At 41.6% G+C, this 18,591-nt stretch overlaps 1 protein-coding gene across 4 annotated transcripts in view; it reads right to left on the bottom strand.

Annotated features, from left to right (window-relative positions):
* Nucleotides 1-18,591, bottom strand: part of abr (ABR activator of RhoGEF and GTPase) — a 131,686-nt gene that overhangs the window by 28,601 nt on the left and 84,494 nt on the right. For all 4 annotated transcript variants that reach the window (XM_042431274.1, XM_042431275.1, XM_042431276.1 and 1 more), the window contains 3 exons: nt 16,944-17,018; nt 8,735-8,832; nt 8,511-8,642 (listed from right to left, as the gene is read on the bottom strand). In XM_042431274.1, the coding sequence (XP_042287208.1) occupies nt 8,511-8,642; nt 8,735-8,832; nt 16,944-17,018 (305 nt within the window). The remainder of the gene's footprint in view (nt 1-8,510; nt 8,643-8,734; nt 8,833-16,943; nt 17,019-18,591) is intronic.

The raw sequence follows: 18,591 nt of genomic DNA, 5'->3' as shown, positions 1-18,591 counted from the left end.
AGGCTACAGCCAGATGCCAGTCAGCTTTTTACACGTTTTTGTACAGATTAAACGAGATATAATGTGTTAATTAATGTGCTTTAGAGGTGCTGGTAGGTGGATTTCTCTATATTCCTTATAATATATACTATGGATTTGACATAATAACTAATAATGTTAATATATAATATCATAATTTTCATACCACCCTTAAACTGTGGGTAAAACCCTGGTAACAGATCAAAGAGGACAGAGCAGAAATTAAGAGGACATCTCGAGTCTGTAAGGAGATACGCTCTTATGGTGGAGAAGCGTTTGTGTGGTCACACACAGAGGACACTCAAGCATCAATGTGGGGATTTCACAGACCCACAGCTGAGGTGAACCCTAGTCAATCCATGGTTTGAGCCTCGCAGTGCGCTGGCAGGCAGAGCCAAGCATGAAATGAGCTTTACCCCACAGAGAGTCAGACTGGGACCGTGATGAGAGGAACGAGGTGAATCTCTTCCCCCCAATGTCATCTGTTGTCTATAAATCCACAGCTTGAGAGCAGCGAGGGGATGTGTGTGTGTGTGTGTGTGTGTCAGGTTCATTTTGTAAATTAGAAGAAAAGAAAGAACGCACTGGAACAAGGGGAAGAGCCTAAATTAAATCTGGAATGTCAGAGGATACAAAGAAAGAAAAACAAAAGCGGGAACACAAGGTGGGAGTTTAATCAAATGAAAGAATGATTTCTCTTTGATACTGAATAAAATATACAGTATTTTGTCACCATTTGTTGGTCTGCTAGCAGTAGTCCCATAACATGAAAACTAGATGAGATTTGATTTTTTATAAACACAGCAGGATGACAAAGACAGCGAGGAGTTTTGGGTGTTAACCAAAAAGTCGGCTTGTCATTATTAATGACTACTTCTTGCTTCTCTCTGTGCTCTGGAGTCCAACTGTAGAGTCTCTGTATTATCCTTTTCAAGTCTCAGGCTCCAACGTTACGTATTTAGCAGCTGAAACAATAAGAGAAGCGATGGGAAATTTTAATAACAGGACATTTAACTGATCCTGATGGTCAAAACGGGAACATCAAGCTCTTACGGCTCTCTCACTCTCACGGTTTTATCTGAACGTAGAATTTGACGACCTCTGTGTTCAAATGTGACACTCTTTGTATTAGCTGACCCCCCCCCCCACACACTCCAGACTGTTTCCAATTATTTCTGAACCCCTACTCTTCCATGAGACTAAAGGGTGGTAGTAAATGTGTCTCTCTGGAGAACATTTCATTTCTCCGGCTCTGATGAGCTCCTTTGTTCTCACTTTAACTCTCAGCTTCATATAATTGGCCACCATCTGGGGCTCTCATTCCTATTCTCTTCCTCTTCTGTGTCCCTCTAACCGTCCTCTCCACGTGCGCCACATATGCATGTTCATGGTAGGAAATCATACATCTGTTGTCAATCCCTTCCACTTTCCCGAAAGATTATGTAATGTTATAATGAGGACCAATTACCAAGCAGGCTTGCCCTTGACATCTCGGAGGTTCAGCCATTACTTTGGAGAGAAGCGTGTTTGTATTTTTCTTCTGTAAAAACGACAGAGAGGTACAAATGGGTTCGCAAGGGAAAAAGACAGCGATGTGAAGGAGGTCACGGAGATCCTTTGGCCTTTAAATAGCCTGTTTATATTCTCACTTTATTCTTTCATGGGGTCCTCAGTCATCAAACAGCTACAGCAAAACTTTTCTGCTTTGCTCTTCCTACACAGTTCACTCTTTTTCCTTGGCTGAATCAAAAATGTCTGTCCAACGCCTCCGACTTGTACCGTCCAGCAGCTGAGATTTTAACCAGTTCTGGCATCCTGTTACTCATAACAGATTCAGAATTTATTGTTCATCATGTTCCAAGTAGAAATTCGTAATGTTTCACTTTATTTAGAAAGGCCTAAAACTGTTGGTATAGTTGGAGAAGTTCTCTATGACAATACCCAGGATACCAACAATAACTCCAAGATTTGAGATACTGACTCCACTTTCTTTGCTGCAGTTTAATACTGTCGTCTCCAAACTAACATTTCACTTGGTTTTGCTGCTGGCATCCTTGTATTGTTTTCTATAAGAATATGTCAATACATTAGGATTCCTCATGCTTGATTTTTACTCCCAGTCTATACCATCTGAGTAAAACCTAACAAAAGCTTCTAGCTGGACAAATGTGTCTTTCTTTTCCCTTCACAATCACACATCAACTAGATTTGGCAGGTCAGAGGATTTTCCTATTCTGCTCACAAAAAGGAAAAAAGTGTGTATCTGCACGTTTGCATGATCTAAGAACGCTTACAGGAGTGCATGTAGTTATTTAGGGCATGAATATCCCTAGTGGAGGGGAGTGGATGTTTTTAAGTGGGAACAAAGGCTGTCTAAGTGAGGGGTTGTGATGGAGGAGCTTCTTTGTGGGGAGATGACAAGGAAAGACTAAAAATCCAATCAAAACGCTGCTTTCAGCTCCACTGATCAAGGGTCATTTGATGAGGAAGTCGGCTTAATTGGGACTCATCAATAAAAAAAAAGCTCCATATGTTGAAACACAGACAGACTATGAGGGATGAGCCTCATTAAAAATCATAGTGAAAAAAAAAATCTGTACCGGAAACATAAAGAATAAAATAAGTGGATTTAGTAAACAAGCGATGAGGACTTTGTTATTGAATGAATATACATACTCCATTAATCTACAACCCCCACCCCAACACACACACACACACACACACACACACACACACCTAGCCAGACAAAGGAGACATGCTAATAAACACCAGGTAATGTGGCAGGCTGAAGTTATTCATATCATTTACAATACATTAGCCCATCACCCAGTTGTGTGCATGTATGTGTGTGTGTCTTCTCCCGGGGGGGGGGGGGGGGGGGGGCTGAACACACACAGCGGGGTCCCATCTGTTAGTGTTGTTGATGGCTCTGTGTGTGTGTGTGTGTGTGTGTGTGTGTGTGTGTGTGTGTGTGTGTGTGTGTGTGTGTGTATGTATCGCTGCAGGGGGTGTGTGGTGTGGAAACATGACAGATCACAGCCCTAAATGACAGGGGGCAGAAACAAAATAGATGACACCATCTATTAGATGATAATTTATATTAATACCTACACACTGGAGCATGAACACACACATGCACACCCTCATTAAAACCTCTGAGCTCAATGTTCAAAGCAAATACTACATGAAATACTACCACCCTGCATACCCCAGAGGCGAGACATTTTTTAACAAAAATAATCAGTTGGGAGTTCTGGGTACAGTTTCCATAGAAAAAGAAAGAAAAAATAATTATTTTGTTCCCCTTAATGTTAATTTTATGCTACACTGAAACAGAAACTACAGACTGTTTTGTTTAGATGACGATAAAATATAAAGAATCCCAAAAATCTGTTATCAGATTTTCATTTTGTGCTGATTTTGCTGCCAATTTCTATATCTGCGCACAACTATTTTTACAATTTTTCCTGTTCCTTCACTGTTTATACATACTGTACATATTACTAAACACAAGCACCAGGCTATATTTCATCATTATGACAGCCTGATGTTGGCATTATGTTTGAATGGGCGCTGAGAGATTGGGTCTGAGCGTGAGGACTGCGCTTTCTGCACTGGCTTGGTGCCACTGGTCCACAAGCTTCACCGCTAATTCTCCAGATGGCCAGCCTGCTATTAGCCCAAACAACGGTGCTTTCACCCATAAACCCTTCACATAGCATGTAAATGTCAAACTTCGCATCTAATGCTTCGTGTAGGGGAAAGACTTTGGCTCTTAAGTGGGAATGAGAGTGCTGATAGATGCTCGCCTCAAACTTTACAACCCCTTTGCACCCGTAGTTTTACAGTAATGCCGGCTAATGCGTGCTCCCCTGTCCAGCTCCAGAGCTGCCAGGAACAAACAACTTCATCGCCCCTTTCCCTTTTCCCTCCTAATGCCCAACTTCTCTGGCTCTCATTATCTCCGGGAAGCCATTCAAAACTATCAGGTTACAGCTTGTTGGGGCCCGTTAACACTGAAGAGATGGGGGAGATGACATGCACTCACCTCTGAATACAAACCAATAGAAACATCCCCCAGAGCGGTGCAGAGGCAGAGAGAGGTGCGTGAATCTCAAGGATGAATGCAGGGGTTCAAAGACTGAGGTAGTGTCCCTTTTCTGGGGACATAAGTGGACTCGTAAGCGAACATAGGATCGTCAGATGTGACTGTAAACTTCAGCAACAAGCAACACACAGTATGAGACAGACCACGTGATGTTGGCCCTGATCTTTTAAGTGATAGACTCAACGGTTTGGATGGCAGCGATATGCTGATTGCTCTGAAAGAGAGACCAAAGACTTTACTATAGAGCCTTGAGATTCACCTTACCCACGATGGGATCCGTTTCCTCTTCCTAACCAGCCCTCAACAATGTGACAGCCGACAGACTAAACGATTTGAGGGTACTGATGGGTGTATGAAAGACAACACACTCTTCCCCTGATAAGACAAGAAATAAAAGCCTCAAGAGGTGAGCCCAGGGGAGGCTTGCGAGGGTTGGGTTACCAGATGAAAGCACTGCTGACGATGGGTGATATGATGCATTTCTGCTACACAAAACACAGAGGCTGATAACCTAAACAGTTACGCAACCGGCACTCTGAAGACAAGTATCGCAAGCTACAGCTGATACATAAGAGCCACTTGGGAGACCAGGAGACTGTTCAGGACTCAATGTCCTTAGTAGCAAGACTGAACACAATCTAGGCAACCAGAGATGGCAGTGACATATCTCTTAAGTGTTATCAGAAATCAACATGAGAGCCTGATCCAGTAGAGTCTGTAATTAAAAAACATGAGTCCATTTGTGTTGCCAGTTTGAGAGACAGGGTGAGTGTGACCCCGACATTGTTGCCATTTAAGGATGATTAGCAGCGTGACCTCAGAGATCAGAGGTTATCTGCTCAGGGGACATCACTGGGTGACGGGCTGGAAATAAATGGTGAGTGGTATTTCGCCTGTGGACAAGCGACTCAATCAAGCTGACATGAGAGCGCTGCTGTAGCACTTCTACTGTTGCCTCTCTCTCTCTCGTGCTTTTCCTTTACTGTGGGTGTGTGTGTGCACGTGCTCACTGGTGGACATAACAAACTCTGGAGAACTTTCCAACAAAATGTTTAAAGTTTGCGCAATATACTTCCTGCCAAAAAAGGCATATCATTAACCGAAAAGACAGTATCAAAAATCCATCAGGTTTCCTTAGCCACAACCAAAATAAAATCTCTGGCCCAAATCATCATCTTCTGATGACAAAGGCGATCAACTTTCTCATCAGTGCAAAGTGAAATAACAGCAGAGTGTAAAAAAAGAAAACTTCCAGCTCAATATGCCCATCTACGGTCAGTCAGTATTCCACAAGCCTGTTAAATAAATCAGAGGGTCTCCAGGGAGGAAAGCAAAACACTGAAGGGTCCTTCTAAACTCAGCTTCACCAGGAAAGCAAACAGCTCGGGTCCAAGCGAAAGTCTCTTTAGGTATGCACTCTGGACTGTACGGTAGACTGATGTCCCCCAGGCCAATTTTTTGGTGAAAATGTACAGCACTTCAGTTCCTCAGCTGCCATATCATGACATGTCTCTGTAATGTGATGAAATATGTCTCTAAACTATACATGAACACTGTGGGGTCAGTTTATCTTGGAAAAATGACCTTATCATGGATTGTACGTCCTTGCATTCAGAGCCTTAAAAAAGGTAAACGGGGCCGACAACTGAGATCAAAATCAGATTGAATATATATCGCTCAAGGGTGACAATATCCAAAACATCAATGTATTTTCCAGTTTTACCACCACAACCCTGGACTGTCAGTGCCTTTGATATCAATGATAGTGTATTTTCACCTGATACACAAATTGATACAATCAGTAAAGAAAGTTTCTCCATCAACATCTGTCACTTGGCCTCCCACTCCGTAGTACACACACTCATACACCGTTCCCACCCTGTCAGACTCTGGGACAGAACATGCCATTCTCTTTCTCCATTTCTACCCTCCTCTCTATTTCTCCACTCTCTCAGCGAGCCAGCGGACTTGTGGTGTATTTGTTTTTTTGGCTGTTGTTGGCTGGAAGTAGATGTTCCCAGCGGCAGCAGCAGAGGCACCAGCAGCATTTGTCTCTCTGACTGGCTGCCACACCAGAGAGGGCAGATTTTACTGTCATATAAGATAAAATGTTGAACCACCGATAAACCACTATACCTTATGTGCAGAGATGGAATAGTCCCCTTTAACTAAGAAAGGATAATTGAATAACATTATATTCATCTGTATGGTTCTGCTTGAAAATGTGGAGGTAAAATCAGTAATAAAATATATTCTTTGCAACTTTGTGAATTTATAACTGTGAAGAAGTCCTTTTACTCTACACACTCAGATGTAGAAACAGATGCCTGCACACTTACATACATGCATGTGCACAATTCTTTTTCCAATCCTCTCGTGAGTCTTCATTCAGGAGCCAAACTCATTAACCACATCACACAGGCAAGGCAAGGTAAGGTTGATTAACCCCATACATTATGTTTAAGTCTTTAAATACAGATAACTGGTCACAGACCAGGAACTGCCATGATGAAGATTTTAATTAATTTCTACCACACTAAACTTGACACAAAGATTGACTGGTAACACTCCATAGATTTCCATTATCCTCACAGATGTTTCTATTAATTATATTAGAAACATCCAAGGTCATGATAAGAAAAAACAGCTGCCAAATTAAGATGGATGTGAATCTAACATGCAGTCTATCCCTGAAATGTTCAGGATCATTTCCTGCATGGGGTCATGTGTGAATGGGAGCAGGGATCGATATTCAGGGAAATCTGTACCACCAATTTCGCACCTCAAGACCTAGTAACATTTCAGGGAAAATGCCAATACAGCTGTTGTGAATGAAAGCAGTAACATTGCAGGGAACAGCAAGTAAAGGGTTACGTCTGTTTGAATTGACGTATTTGAATCCATGACTTGTTCACAGTTGCCTTGCCAGAGGGTTGATTTGATAACCAACAAGTAATTCAAGTTCTTTTGTTTGTACACAGGCCCCCTTTTTTTCAAGAATGGCTGGAAACTGGACAGATTCAGAAATAAGGGAGCTTCTCTCAGTCCATGCAGAACGGTTGGCATCCATGAGTGTTGCATGACAGCCATCTGCTGGACTGTCCCTTGCCCCATCTATTCCGGCATTGCCATGGCATTTGTGAAAAGGCGCAAGACAGAAATGTTGCTGCATGTGTTAATAGAAAAAATCACTAGCGGTGCCTGAAAGGTAATCCAAGTAATTTACCGGGAGCTCTGTGTGAAAGAGACTTGAGGCAGTTCAGCAAGAGAAGTATGCCTGTGTGGTACACACTTGCTCTTCTTCCAATTCACTCTTCAGAGGGAATCAAATCTGACATTCAAGGACACAAATCATCAAACTGAATGAGAAAAACATGGAAAGCAGTGGTGACAAACAAGAAATACTACAACAAATGTGTTGTGGGTGTTTTTTTTCCATTCAAAGACTGTTTGAAAGATATAAAACGGGAACTTAGGTCTGAGGAGAAACAACAAACCCGCTCAAGAACATAAGGTTTATAAGATATTTTTGAGCTGCATCCTTTCCTTTAAAATGCAAGGTTATGTGAGTGAGTCATGTTTGTTCCACTTTCTCTCTGTTAGACAGGAGATTTGTATTCCCACTGCAACTTGTTACTGATATTGCTTTTACCTGCGACTACAAATTTGCTGCAGCAACAAACAAATCTTGAAATCTTAACTGATTTATATCTTCTGTTTAGTTTGAGAGAGATAAAAAATGTCAGAAGCAGGTTCATAAATAACCTGCCTTGCAAGTTTGCCTCTGGCACTGACAACACTTGAGAAAAACATGAGGACATTAATTGATGATAAGAGCAACTAAATCCCTCAGAGTTGGCCCAGATTCATGAGGTGAAACTCTATCCATTACAGGGCAGAGGAGACGGAAACTGCAGCAGCAGCAATTTGACTGAATTGCAGGGAAAATGACAGGAGTCAAGCTTCACTTGACCAAACACATTTTCCAAAGAAGTTCTGGAAAAACTGAAATATGACTTCTCCGTAGACTGCTCTGCAAAACCAAAACACCGATGCTGAGTGGAGAACAGCCCAAGAAACCGCAGATTCCACTGTGTAGGCAGGGTGTAGTTAACAAGACTCTGAAAGGGACTTTTATAGGGACATTTCTCACAACAAGGCAGGGAAACCCCCCTTAAATAAACTCGCTTTCAGACTGTTAATCCAACCAGCGTCATTACAGGCTGCTACTACAAGACCACTCCATTGTGCACGGAGGCTAGACAGCTAATTAAAACGAGTCACATGTTGGGAAATCTCCCCAAGAGGACACAGACGTTTCTCTTTGTGTACAGTTTGTTTCTGTGATCATCCACGGATGGCTTGTTAGCTTCTCTCTTCTTACCTGAACCTGCCCTTTGCCCATGATCTTGTCCACAATCTCGTTGTCGTCCTTGTTGAGCATGCTCTTGTCATAACACTTCTCGTAGCACAGGATCCGCAGGTACTGGGAGCCCTCCAACTCGATCTCAAACTCCTATTGGATGACACAGGAAAGGAGAATTAAAATATCTGACTCTGCATGTGCCAAAATGGAGAAATATACCAGGAGATGTCTTAGTAACTTACCTCGTTCCACTGAGGCTCTGAGGTGTCTCTGAAGACTCTGGTCTTGGCCTTGCTGACAAAGTATCCAAATGAGTCCACTTCCAGGGTGCAGTATAGATCTAGGAGGAAACACAGAAGGTTGAAAGATCCATCAGTCATGCTGATAAAATTAACTTTTATATCATGTTTAAATCTTTTGAAAACATATACCTTGCAAAATTAGAAGTACGGCCATTAAAACAGACTTTTAGTGGGTAATGATTTCATTACATGGAAAATGATGTCTTTGCATTAAACGTCAACATAATTACAGGCCAAAGACATTTCTAATTAATGAGCGTCTCTACCCTAGAGTCATATTTGAATATTATGCAATATTCATGTATCTTATAAATTCAGCAACCAGAGAATCGCATTAAATTAAGTATTTTTGTGCTGCAAAATTTGCCAAAGCTTGATCAATATTTACAGTGTTAAAGGCAACGTTTCTCTGAGGTCACTTTTTTAGCATGCATATCTCCACCAGTCAGCACAAATAAGTAAAATATAAATATAAAAAGATATGATTTGTTATTCAAGAGTCTCATCCACACTTGAATCCATTTTCAAGTGTTTGAAAGTACAAATGTTACAGAGAGTATTTAAACTTTAACAGAAAGTGAGTGAGTATTTCTGGTAGCGGATTTGTAACAAATGCGCATTTAAAAATGAAAAACGCTATGTTCCTTCAAAGTGAAATAGCCCTTTAAAATGTCAATATGTTGTAGTCCGTTAGCTGACAGACATCAATCTCCTGCTTGTGTACACAATCAGGACCCCCCCCATCCATTTACATCCTCAAACCACGACCGTCGCTCCCCTGAGATCAGCTCACACTCAGCTCTTACACAGGAGCAATTAAGTCTGTTAATGTGTTTCTTCAAATGCTGTTGCAGCAGCGGTTCCTGCAGGCTGCGCTGCCAGCTGTCTGTAAAGTGTCTATAGTATGTCCTGTAGCCTGGACCTGGTCCCTCGGGTAAACCTCCATCTGACAGCATGATGGATGGATGTGTGGCTCGACCTTTCACCAGGAGGGTCGCCAGGATTGGACGAGGTAGCCAGAGACAGATGCAAGGGGGCCGGTTGAATCTCATATACATATATGACAGAGAACCTGTTTATACTGCAACATCAAAAGCAAAAGCCTGATCTTTGTCTGATTAAAGCTACAGAGAGACACCAACCATACCAGCTGGGTGAGCTATGACTGACTGGAGCAAACATTCACATGTGCAGCCATGTAACAATCACTAACAGGACTTCACAGTATAATAGAATCTCAATGCATCTGGTTTCATCTGGTAAGATTAAAGAAAAAGTGGACGAGCTTCAAGCAAACACTCTCTACTTGCACAAATACAGGGAAGCTCGTGTTCTTGCATTTCTGAAACCTGGCTTAATGAGACCGTGCCGGACTCTGACGTTTGCCCAGACGGATTTACTATCACACGCATTGATCGATGCAGAGAGACTACAGGCAAGGAGCAAGGAGGGAGCATGTGTGTCATGAAACAGTGGTGAGGAAGAAGATCTGTACCCCTGATATCGAACTCTTATCAGTGTCCCTGCACCCCTCCTACCTTCCCTGTGAGTTACCACAAATATTTCTCACTATTGTTTATATCCATATAAAAGCAAATACTGATAAAGCAAAAGATATCATTTTTAATATTACTAAATCTCACCAGATGCGCCCAAGTTCATAAGTAATTTTAATAATTGCACCCTCAAACACACACTGTCTACTCATTCTCAGTATGTCACCTGCCCTACAAGAAAAAACAAAACCATTGATTTATATTGTGACTCCACCCCTAAGGCGTATTCATGCATTGCCGAGGCCCCCCTGGGTGGCTCAGACCACAATACTGTCCTTCTTAGAACCACCTATAGACAGGTTCTGAGGAGGGTGAAGCCTGTAGAAAAACAGGTCCAGGTGTGGGATGAGGACAATGTTGAGACTCTGAAAGGGTGCTTTGAGTGCACATCACGGAACGTTTTTGAAGATTCTTCTGCCAATTTAGATGAGGTGACAGAGGTTATCGCAGGTTATATAGACTTCTGTGTGGGTGCTATTATTCAAACAAAGACCAGCAGAGTATACCCAAACAACAAGCCGTGGGTGACTAAAGGGTTAAACAGGGTAATAAATGATGAAAAAGAGGGTTTTTGCTTCCAGGAGCCTGCAGGACAGGAAGGAGATAAAGAGGAAGGTAAACAAGGAGATCTACAAGGCCAAATGCCAGTACAGGGCCAAGGTATCCTGACTGAGAGCTACACTAGGGCTGCATGGGCTGGCAAATGCCCCCTTTAAGGAAGGGAAAAAAGTGGCCCCCTGTCCAGATGAGATGGAGCCAACAAACTGAATTAAGTTTACACCCACTTTGAGACAGGGGGCGGTGACAACATTCCTGCTTGGCAAGAGACGGACAATGCTGGGATGGAGAACACACACAACACACTCATCATCGAGGAGGAGATGGAGTGTTTGAGAGCACTAACACATGAAAGAACGCAGGGCCCAATAACATTGGTGGCAGGGTGTTGAAACACTACTCAGCCCAACTGAGTGGGATTTTCTGCTCCCTCTTTCAACACTCACTGGATACCCAGGTGGTCCCGTCACTGTGGAAAACATCTGTCGTGGTCCCCCTTCCCAGAGTTCCTCATCAATCCTCTCGTAATGACTACAGGTCCATTTCCTTCATCTCATTGGCTGGATGAAGTCAAACATGGTCCAGTTCTAAATGACTTGGTGTGAGGCCTCACATTTGAAACTGAACACATCCAAGACCAAAGAACTGATTTTAGATTTCAGACGTGATGCTCCACCACCCACTCTATCCAGGATCAGAGGAGAGGAGGTTGTGGTGGTGATGGAGTATCTTGGTCTTATTATAGATCACAAACTCTACTGGGACCAATGTTTTGTTGCTATTTTTAAGAAGGGCCAACAGCGCATTTACGTTATTAGAAAACTCAACTTTTTAATGTTGATAACAAAATTCTCACTCTATTTTACAAATCTTTTATTGAGAGTATCGTTTGTTATTGTACTGTATGCTGGTATGGACATTCAAAAATCACCCACAAGAACAAATTAGAAAAAAATGTGAAGACTTGTGGAAAAATCATGGGGGAGGGTTAGGGGGCTGGGGCTGACCTGTACCTCCTGTACCTGACCAGGCTGACTGAGAACGCAGCCAAGCTCTACATGGATACATCCATCCAGTTTCAGTTCCAGCCACTCCCTACTGGTCAACGGTATAGATACCCCAAGATCAGAACCAACCAAGCAAAAAACTCATTTTTTCCCATGGCAATAACTCAATTAAATGAGATGTGGTAGCCATGGGGAGTCTGGGAAATACATGGACTAGGGGATGTGAAATACATGGATACATAGGGGATGTGCAGTATACTCACTGTCTATTTATTTTATTATATTTTAATTGTTGGTATACAGTTATTGACATGCACTTGCATGGACTGTGATGATATGTATGATGGCGGGTATAGATGATCTTATCTACTAACTATTGTTGTTTTTGTGCTTTTTGTGCTTTTCATGTGTCTATATGTCCTGTGCTGTACCACAAATTGCCTCTCAGAGGACAGTTAAGTTTTGTAAGTTCATTCCTTCTTTGTTTGTTTTCTCAGCATCCTGAAAGGCTCTGGCATAATTACTCCCAATGAGGAGAAGATTAGCGGCGGTGGTATGAGGGAAATTCAGCAGAGGGGAATTCAGTGTGACCATCTGGGGGATATTTATAAAGTGAAGTCATAGCTGAGCAGTTATTGTACGCTTCCGCTACATACGGAAGCAAAACAGCTCATGGCCATCACCTCTGGTTTGACATTCGACATCCCCAAAAATACACAAACTACCTGTCAGAGTCTGGTTCAGTGAAGAGGTAGGATGAAACTTTTGAAGTAAAAAAACTGATCAAGCTTGTTTTTAGTTATAAACAGTGAAAATTCAGTTTGACACTTTTTATGGCTACAAGAACAAGCTGTTTGTTGTGTTCAGTTCAGAAAAAATAAATTGTGAGGACATTTCTTTGAGACACTAATGTGATTTAAACTTTTCTTTTTCATCTAACCACACAGCAGAAGCGAGTGTATGGGCAGTTCCTACATTTCTCTGGAAGTTGGTTTCCTTTCAATGTGAAAGGGGTTGATGTGTGCAGAGCTAAAACTCAAACAAGACCCGAGAAAGCATATTTAGAGAGGTTTTTTTTTGTGTCCTTGCAGTGGATCCAGGAGAGCTTAGAGAAGTAGGACAAACTAAAAGAGGCCTGGAACTCCATGAGTGTTCATTTTCCTGGCAGGTCACCATCAGGCTCTGAGTATGAGGGGGATAAATTGGTCAGCATGGGGTCTCTGACCCCTAAATGCAGGGGTTAATGGATACCATCCTTTTCCATCTCAATTAACTGAGGGCTGCAGCCCGTATGTGTGTGTTCTATAGGAGGCTAATCTTTGCCCGAGGCAGTGTTGAATGCCGGGTCAAACTGTGGGTTCACAGAATTAGGAGACAAGTGATAACCAGTTAAACTAATCAATGTCTCCACAGCTTCTAGTCCCTGCCACCAGAACGACTATCTGTATGCTTTGCTTGAGGGCTTCAGGAGAAAATATTCTCTTAAGAGAACAAAATGAGGAGGGAACAGCATAATCGGATTGTTTTCATAGAATCCAGAAGGAGAAAACTAATAAAAGCGTGGCAAACAATGAATGGGAATGCATGCGGCCATGGCTGGATTCGATTACTCGCAGAAATCACAAGAGTCATGAGAACATATGACCATTTAAAGCAGTGTTGTGCCTTAAATCTTTATGGGAACAGTGGCAAGTGACGAAAAGTTGATTGCAATTCAGGCATAAAAAAGCATTTCTTGTTGGAGTTCCAAGATGAAAGCTATTGTGTAACGTTCTCTTGTTCTGTAGCAACTGCAGTTATTCTATTATTAGTTAAGTATATCAAATATGAATTGAGTTTTGAATGTCGTTGGAAGCTGTTGGACAAGCTCATCTAACTTTCTCTCAGTTTGTGCAACTGATGTATTTGAAAATGACTTCGTCTTTGGATCTGTACAAACTGTTCCTTTGCAGCACGGACAACTACAGATTTACAGCATCATGTTGCAGCAGCTGTTGAATACATATAGTGGGAACAATGCAAAGTGTCACTCACTGACATTCACACATACACGAAAATAAACCAAGAACAAAGTCCTAAGTTTCATACCTCTCTACTAGGTCATGTTTTCCACTGATTTTTTTGGATTGAAGTTTTTGGGAGATTCTCAACTCCCAGCTCCTTCCTCTGTGACCCAGTTTGACTACTTTGCCCTGGGCTGAATTAAAAGCACTTTCACACTAGGGGAGATCTATATGACATAAATAACACATCTCAATAAGATTTTTTTTAGTACAAGCTTATGCGATTTTTAAGTCCTAAAAAAGGAAAAAAAGAGGCTGATGATTCCACGTTTACTGAATAATGACTGCTATTTCCAGTCATTACACTTTTCCATTCTGATATGACAATAATTACCAACAGAGAGCACACACACACACACACACACACACACACACACACACACACACACACCAATTATCCACAAGAGCAGCAAACTGCTGTTAGATGCCAGCTTTCTAACAGTGAGAAATGTCTTAAGCAGACAGCGTCCACAAAGCAACTAAAACCACAACAATCCTCTAACACACAGAGGCTGAACTACACAACAACATCTCTGCAAAACATCTACATAAAAATCAAATTGGATCCCAAAATTAACCTACATCTGAAGGAAACAGTGTCATTTTAGTCATTTGTGGTATTGGAGGGAATTATAAAGGCAGAGGACACAGTGTCACGAACATGATGTCTCACAGTGATCACTGGGCTGTTTTCAAAACATCTGTATATGAGAAATTCTGCCAGTGCTGGACAAGTTTCATAAGCAGGCCTCTATAGGGATATTAAAAACATATTACAGACATCCATCTATTTCTGAGGCGGGTAAAAGCACAAACTGTGGCACACCGTCAGTCTTCAATGCCATTAAAAGTGAGGTATTTGAATACTGGTGTTTGATACTGGTATTATGTGCATCAAGGCCATAACTGCACCAATTTGAATTTTAAAGAATTTATTATTACTTTAACCATGAAGATGTAAGCAGAGGGCTTGAAGTGACTAATGGATACATGTGAAAAGATGATACACTGATTGCATGATAACGTAATAGTGTCACACTAATGTCTTAATAAACAAAAACAGCTCCTTAAATAAAATGTTGCACTGATGAACAGCTGTGATGGTTAACTGCCAGTGCACGCCCACATATAAACTACACACACACACACACACTGTATAAAAACAGTCACCCACACAACACTTTCCTAACCAGGATCACAGATGTTTTGTGGCAGCATTGGTGAACTGTGGTTCACCACCAGTACAGCCAGTACTGTATGTGGTTTTTTATTATAGAGCAATTTTTTGGATACACCTGCATTAAAAACCTCAGTGATGTAAAATTAGAAAATAGAATTAATTATGGCAATTCAAGGTTTTATATACAATATTGTCTTTTTTTTTCCTTGGTGGGATTTAACAGAGTTGATTCTAAAGCTTTAGCTCCACATAAAGGCTGATAAATAAACTTATGGTCTGTTATTCATCAGATTGAATTTGATGCAGCATATTTTAAATTCTGATGGATATCTATGCTGTATGACTACCTCTGACTTGTCTCTTTTCACCAGGTAAACAGAATTATTATCCTCTTTTGCTAGATTCAGTGAAGAATTAGGTTTGTTTTTTCCCCATATTTAACTCACACAAGTGGGTCGTGTGAGCAAACTCAGAATTTACAAAAGAAAAAAAGCATTTTAATATGTGCAAATGTGAATTCAATTATAAGATTTTCAGAGCTGGTTAATGGCATTAATGTGCTTTCACTCTCCACTACATCCCTGACAATTACATTTTGTTCATTTCTGACCCATCTGGAGGGATATTTTATTATAATATGACAAATTATTACATCAACATAAAGTCATTTCATTAGACCTTAAAGCCATTTAACGGAGTATGTGGCATTCATCGAGTTTAAGGATGAAACGCTCCTGTAATCGAATAACCATAAACTATCATCATCATCATCACCAGAGTGCCTCCTAACAACACTAACATCTCATCTACGCCATAGTACCTTCATGGCGTGCGTGCCCCACCCTGGTTCTCTATGCTCCGCTGGACACATTGACATGAAAATGTATCAGTGAAACTACCCAACTTTCCTCCACCCATACACACACACACACACACACACACACACACACACACACACACACACACACACACACACACACACACACACACACTTTCTTCTCTTTTAAACCCCTCAGCTCTCTGCGCTCCATTGAGGATCAAACAGGCTTTCAGAGGAGATAGCTTTCCAATCCATTACCCGGGAAATTCTAGCAGGCCAGCTTTCATATACTAAAGGCTGTCATGGTAACTGAGGAAATCATATTTCTCCCTTTTTTCTCTTATCCAGATATTTGATATTTGAACTGGTGCTTGTGTAACAGGGCACAAAGTGTACTGAAACACCAGCTGTCCACTACTGACACGTCTGAAACAGCCTCTGCACGGTCCTGCCAATATTACACTGGCTTGATACTGAACACGCACACAGAACTGTGTCTGTACAAAGGAACAGTTGTGTAAGGTAGGCGATATCAGAGTTTGTGAACAAAGACAACTGGTATTATGTTTGCCAGCAGCTCAGTTTGTAAATTATCATCCCCCTGCTGTGCATGATTTTAGACATTCTTTCCCTTTCCATTTAATGGAGTATTTTTGTCATTTTTGATTGCGAAACGAAAACAACCGCAGAAATTCCACAGTGGCTTCGACTTCTCTCCATCCCTCTCTCTCTCCTATCCTCTATCTTTGTTCTTTTCATCCATCCATCTATCCATCTATCCATCTCTGGGCTCTCACATGATGGATGTGTGTGTGCATACTGCAGTGATTGACTGGGTCATGTGTTTCCGCGTACGCACGCTGGCAGACACGTACGTGCGCGGCAGCTATGTGCGAGTGGATGCTGAGCCAGAGTGTGAGTACAAGTGTGGTAAGAAAACAAAAAGCTGTTTCTGGCTGACTTACTGGCTGACTCCTTGAATCCTTTGGCAGAGTGGACGATCACATGCAGAAAGCCGTACAGGCCAGGAGTCTCCTCATCTGGAAAACAAGCACACAGCGCAGTCAGGGCCGTTTCTAGTGTAAATATGGTGACGTACTGTGTTTTAAAGTCTTTCAGAATGGAAACATAAGCGGTCGTTGCAAATTATGGCGCATAACCTACCTGAGGATGTTAATTCAATCACATTTCTATTGCGGCTCTCACAATCCCCAAACAGTTTCAGACTAAGTAAAAAATGCATATTTTATTCAGATGTAACATTATAAACATCAAAAATATATAATTGTGTTCTAGTAATTCCCTCAAGATGTCTATTTGCGGTTTTAGCTTTTACTTTTAAACTCTGTGCAGCCTAATTTTCTCCTTGATGTCCAGAACCATTTAGATGTCTTTAAAATTGTTAATCAACATGAAATTGCTCAGTGGGAACAATGTGTGCTTTTCATTCCTCTCTGTCTGGGTGGTCCTAAACTCATTATTATCATCATCCACTATGATAGCTGCTCTCACCCCTACAGACACCCAGTTACCAATTTATGTTGGAGAAAAAAACATATTAAACTTCACATGACATTAGCTAAAACTTGAATATGACGCACAAGTTTTACTATTTGAAGATCTGAAAATTAACTGTTATCGCAACCTTTTTTTTTTCATCAGATCTGTATCAGACCTCACATCAACAAACGCAGTCTTCTGCCATAACAACTGAGCTGGCCGCCGAGTGGAAGTTGGTGGGTGGATGTTTTTGGGTGGCCTGATGTACCCCCTGTCTAACCGACAGACACATGAAGGGGATGCACTCTTGCTTTGGTAGAGGCCTGCGAAGCCCTGACTGTTTCCTGGTAAATAAACTACGATGGAGGGCTGCAGGACTGTTTGGAGCTCCATTGTAGATGGCTGAGAGGAGTGCAGTCAGCCCAGGGGTTAACTGTGAGTGAGTGTGTGTTATGTATAAGCAACAGGGGAGTTTCACAGGGAGAAGGTTCAAAGGTTCAGCTTCGAGGTGGCCTGTGCGCTGCTTTTAGAGCAAAACTGAGATATGTTTCTCTCAATTATGAGCAAACTTGAACAATAAACTGAGGGAAACTAGAGAAAACCATTAACTAATATGTGATAATTGATAATGAGTCAATCAAAGGAGTCAAGTGAAAGTTTGAGTATTCCACTGTGGACTTAGAGAGGGTCTCTGCAACATCATCCATCCTCTTAATTATGAGAACATTCCTTTGCCAGCTGGTCCCCATTTCAACCTCCACTGTGCTCTGTGCACTGCATGTCATGGAGGTGTGTGTGTGTGTGTGTGTGTGTGTGTGTTTGCTTTATAATGAGGAGTGGGTCAAAAGTCTAAGACAAGACATGGGGCCTGAGCTCTGTTTTAACACACAGACATATCAACTGACGACTGACCTGAGGGTGTAATCAAACATAAACAATAAATGTGTAAGTAAAAACTTTGGTAATGAAACTTAACAAGGAGAACCTCCTGGTATCTGCTAAAGCAAGAGAAGTTCATGGAGAGAAGATATAAACCAATTCAACTCTGCATTTGAAAAAAATTCAAGGAATCCAGATCAGATCATATTCAGAATAAATCAATGAATTGTAAAA

This window comes from Thunnus maccoyii, chromosome 13 (genome assembly GCF_910596095.1).
Source record: "Thunnus maccoyii chromosome 13, fThuMac1.1, whole genome shotgun sequence".
Lineage (NCBI taxonomy): Eukaryota > Metazoa > Chordata > Actinopteri > Scombriformes > Scombridae > Thunnus > Thunnus maccoyii.
This window is presented reverse-complemented; position numbering and strand designations above follow the sequence as displayed.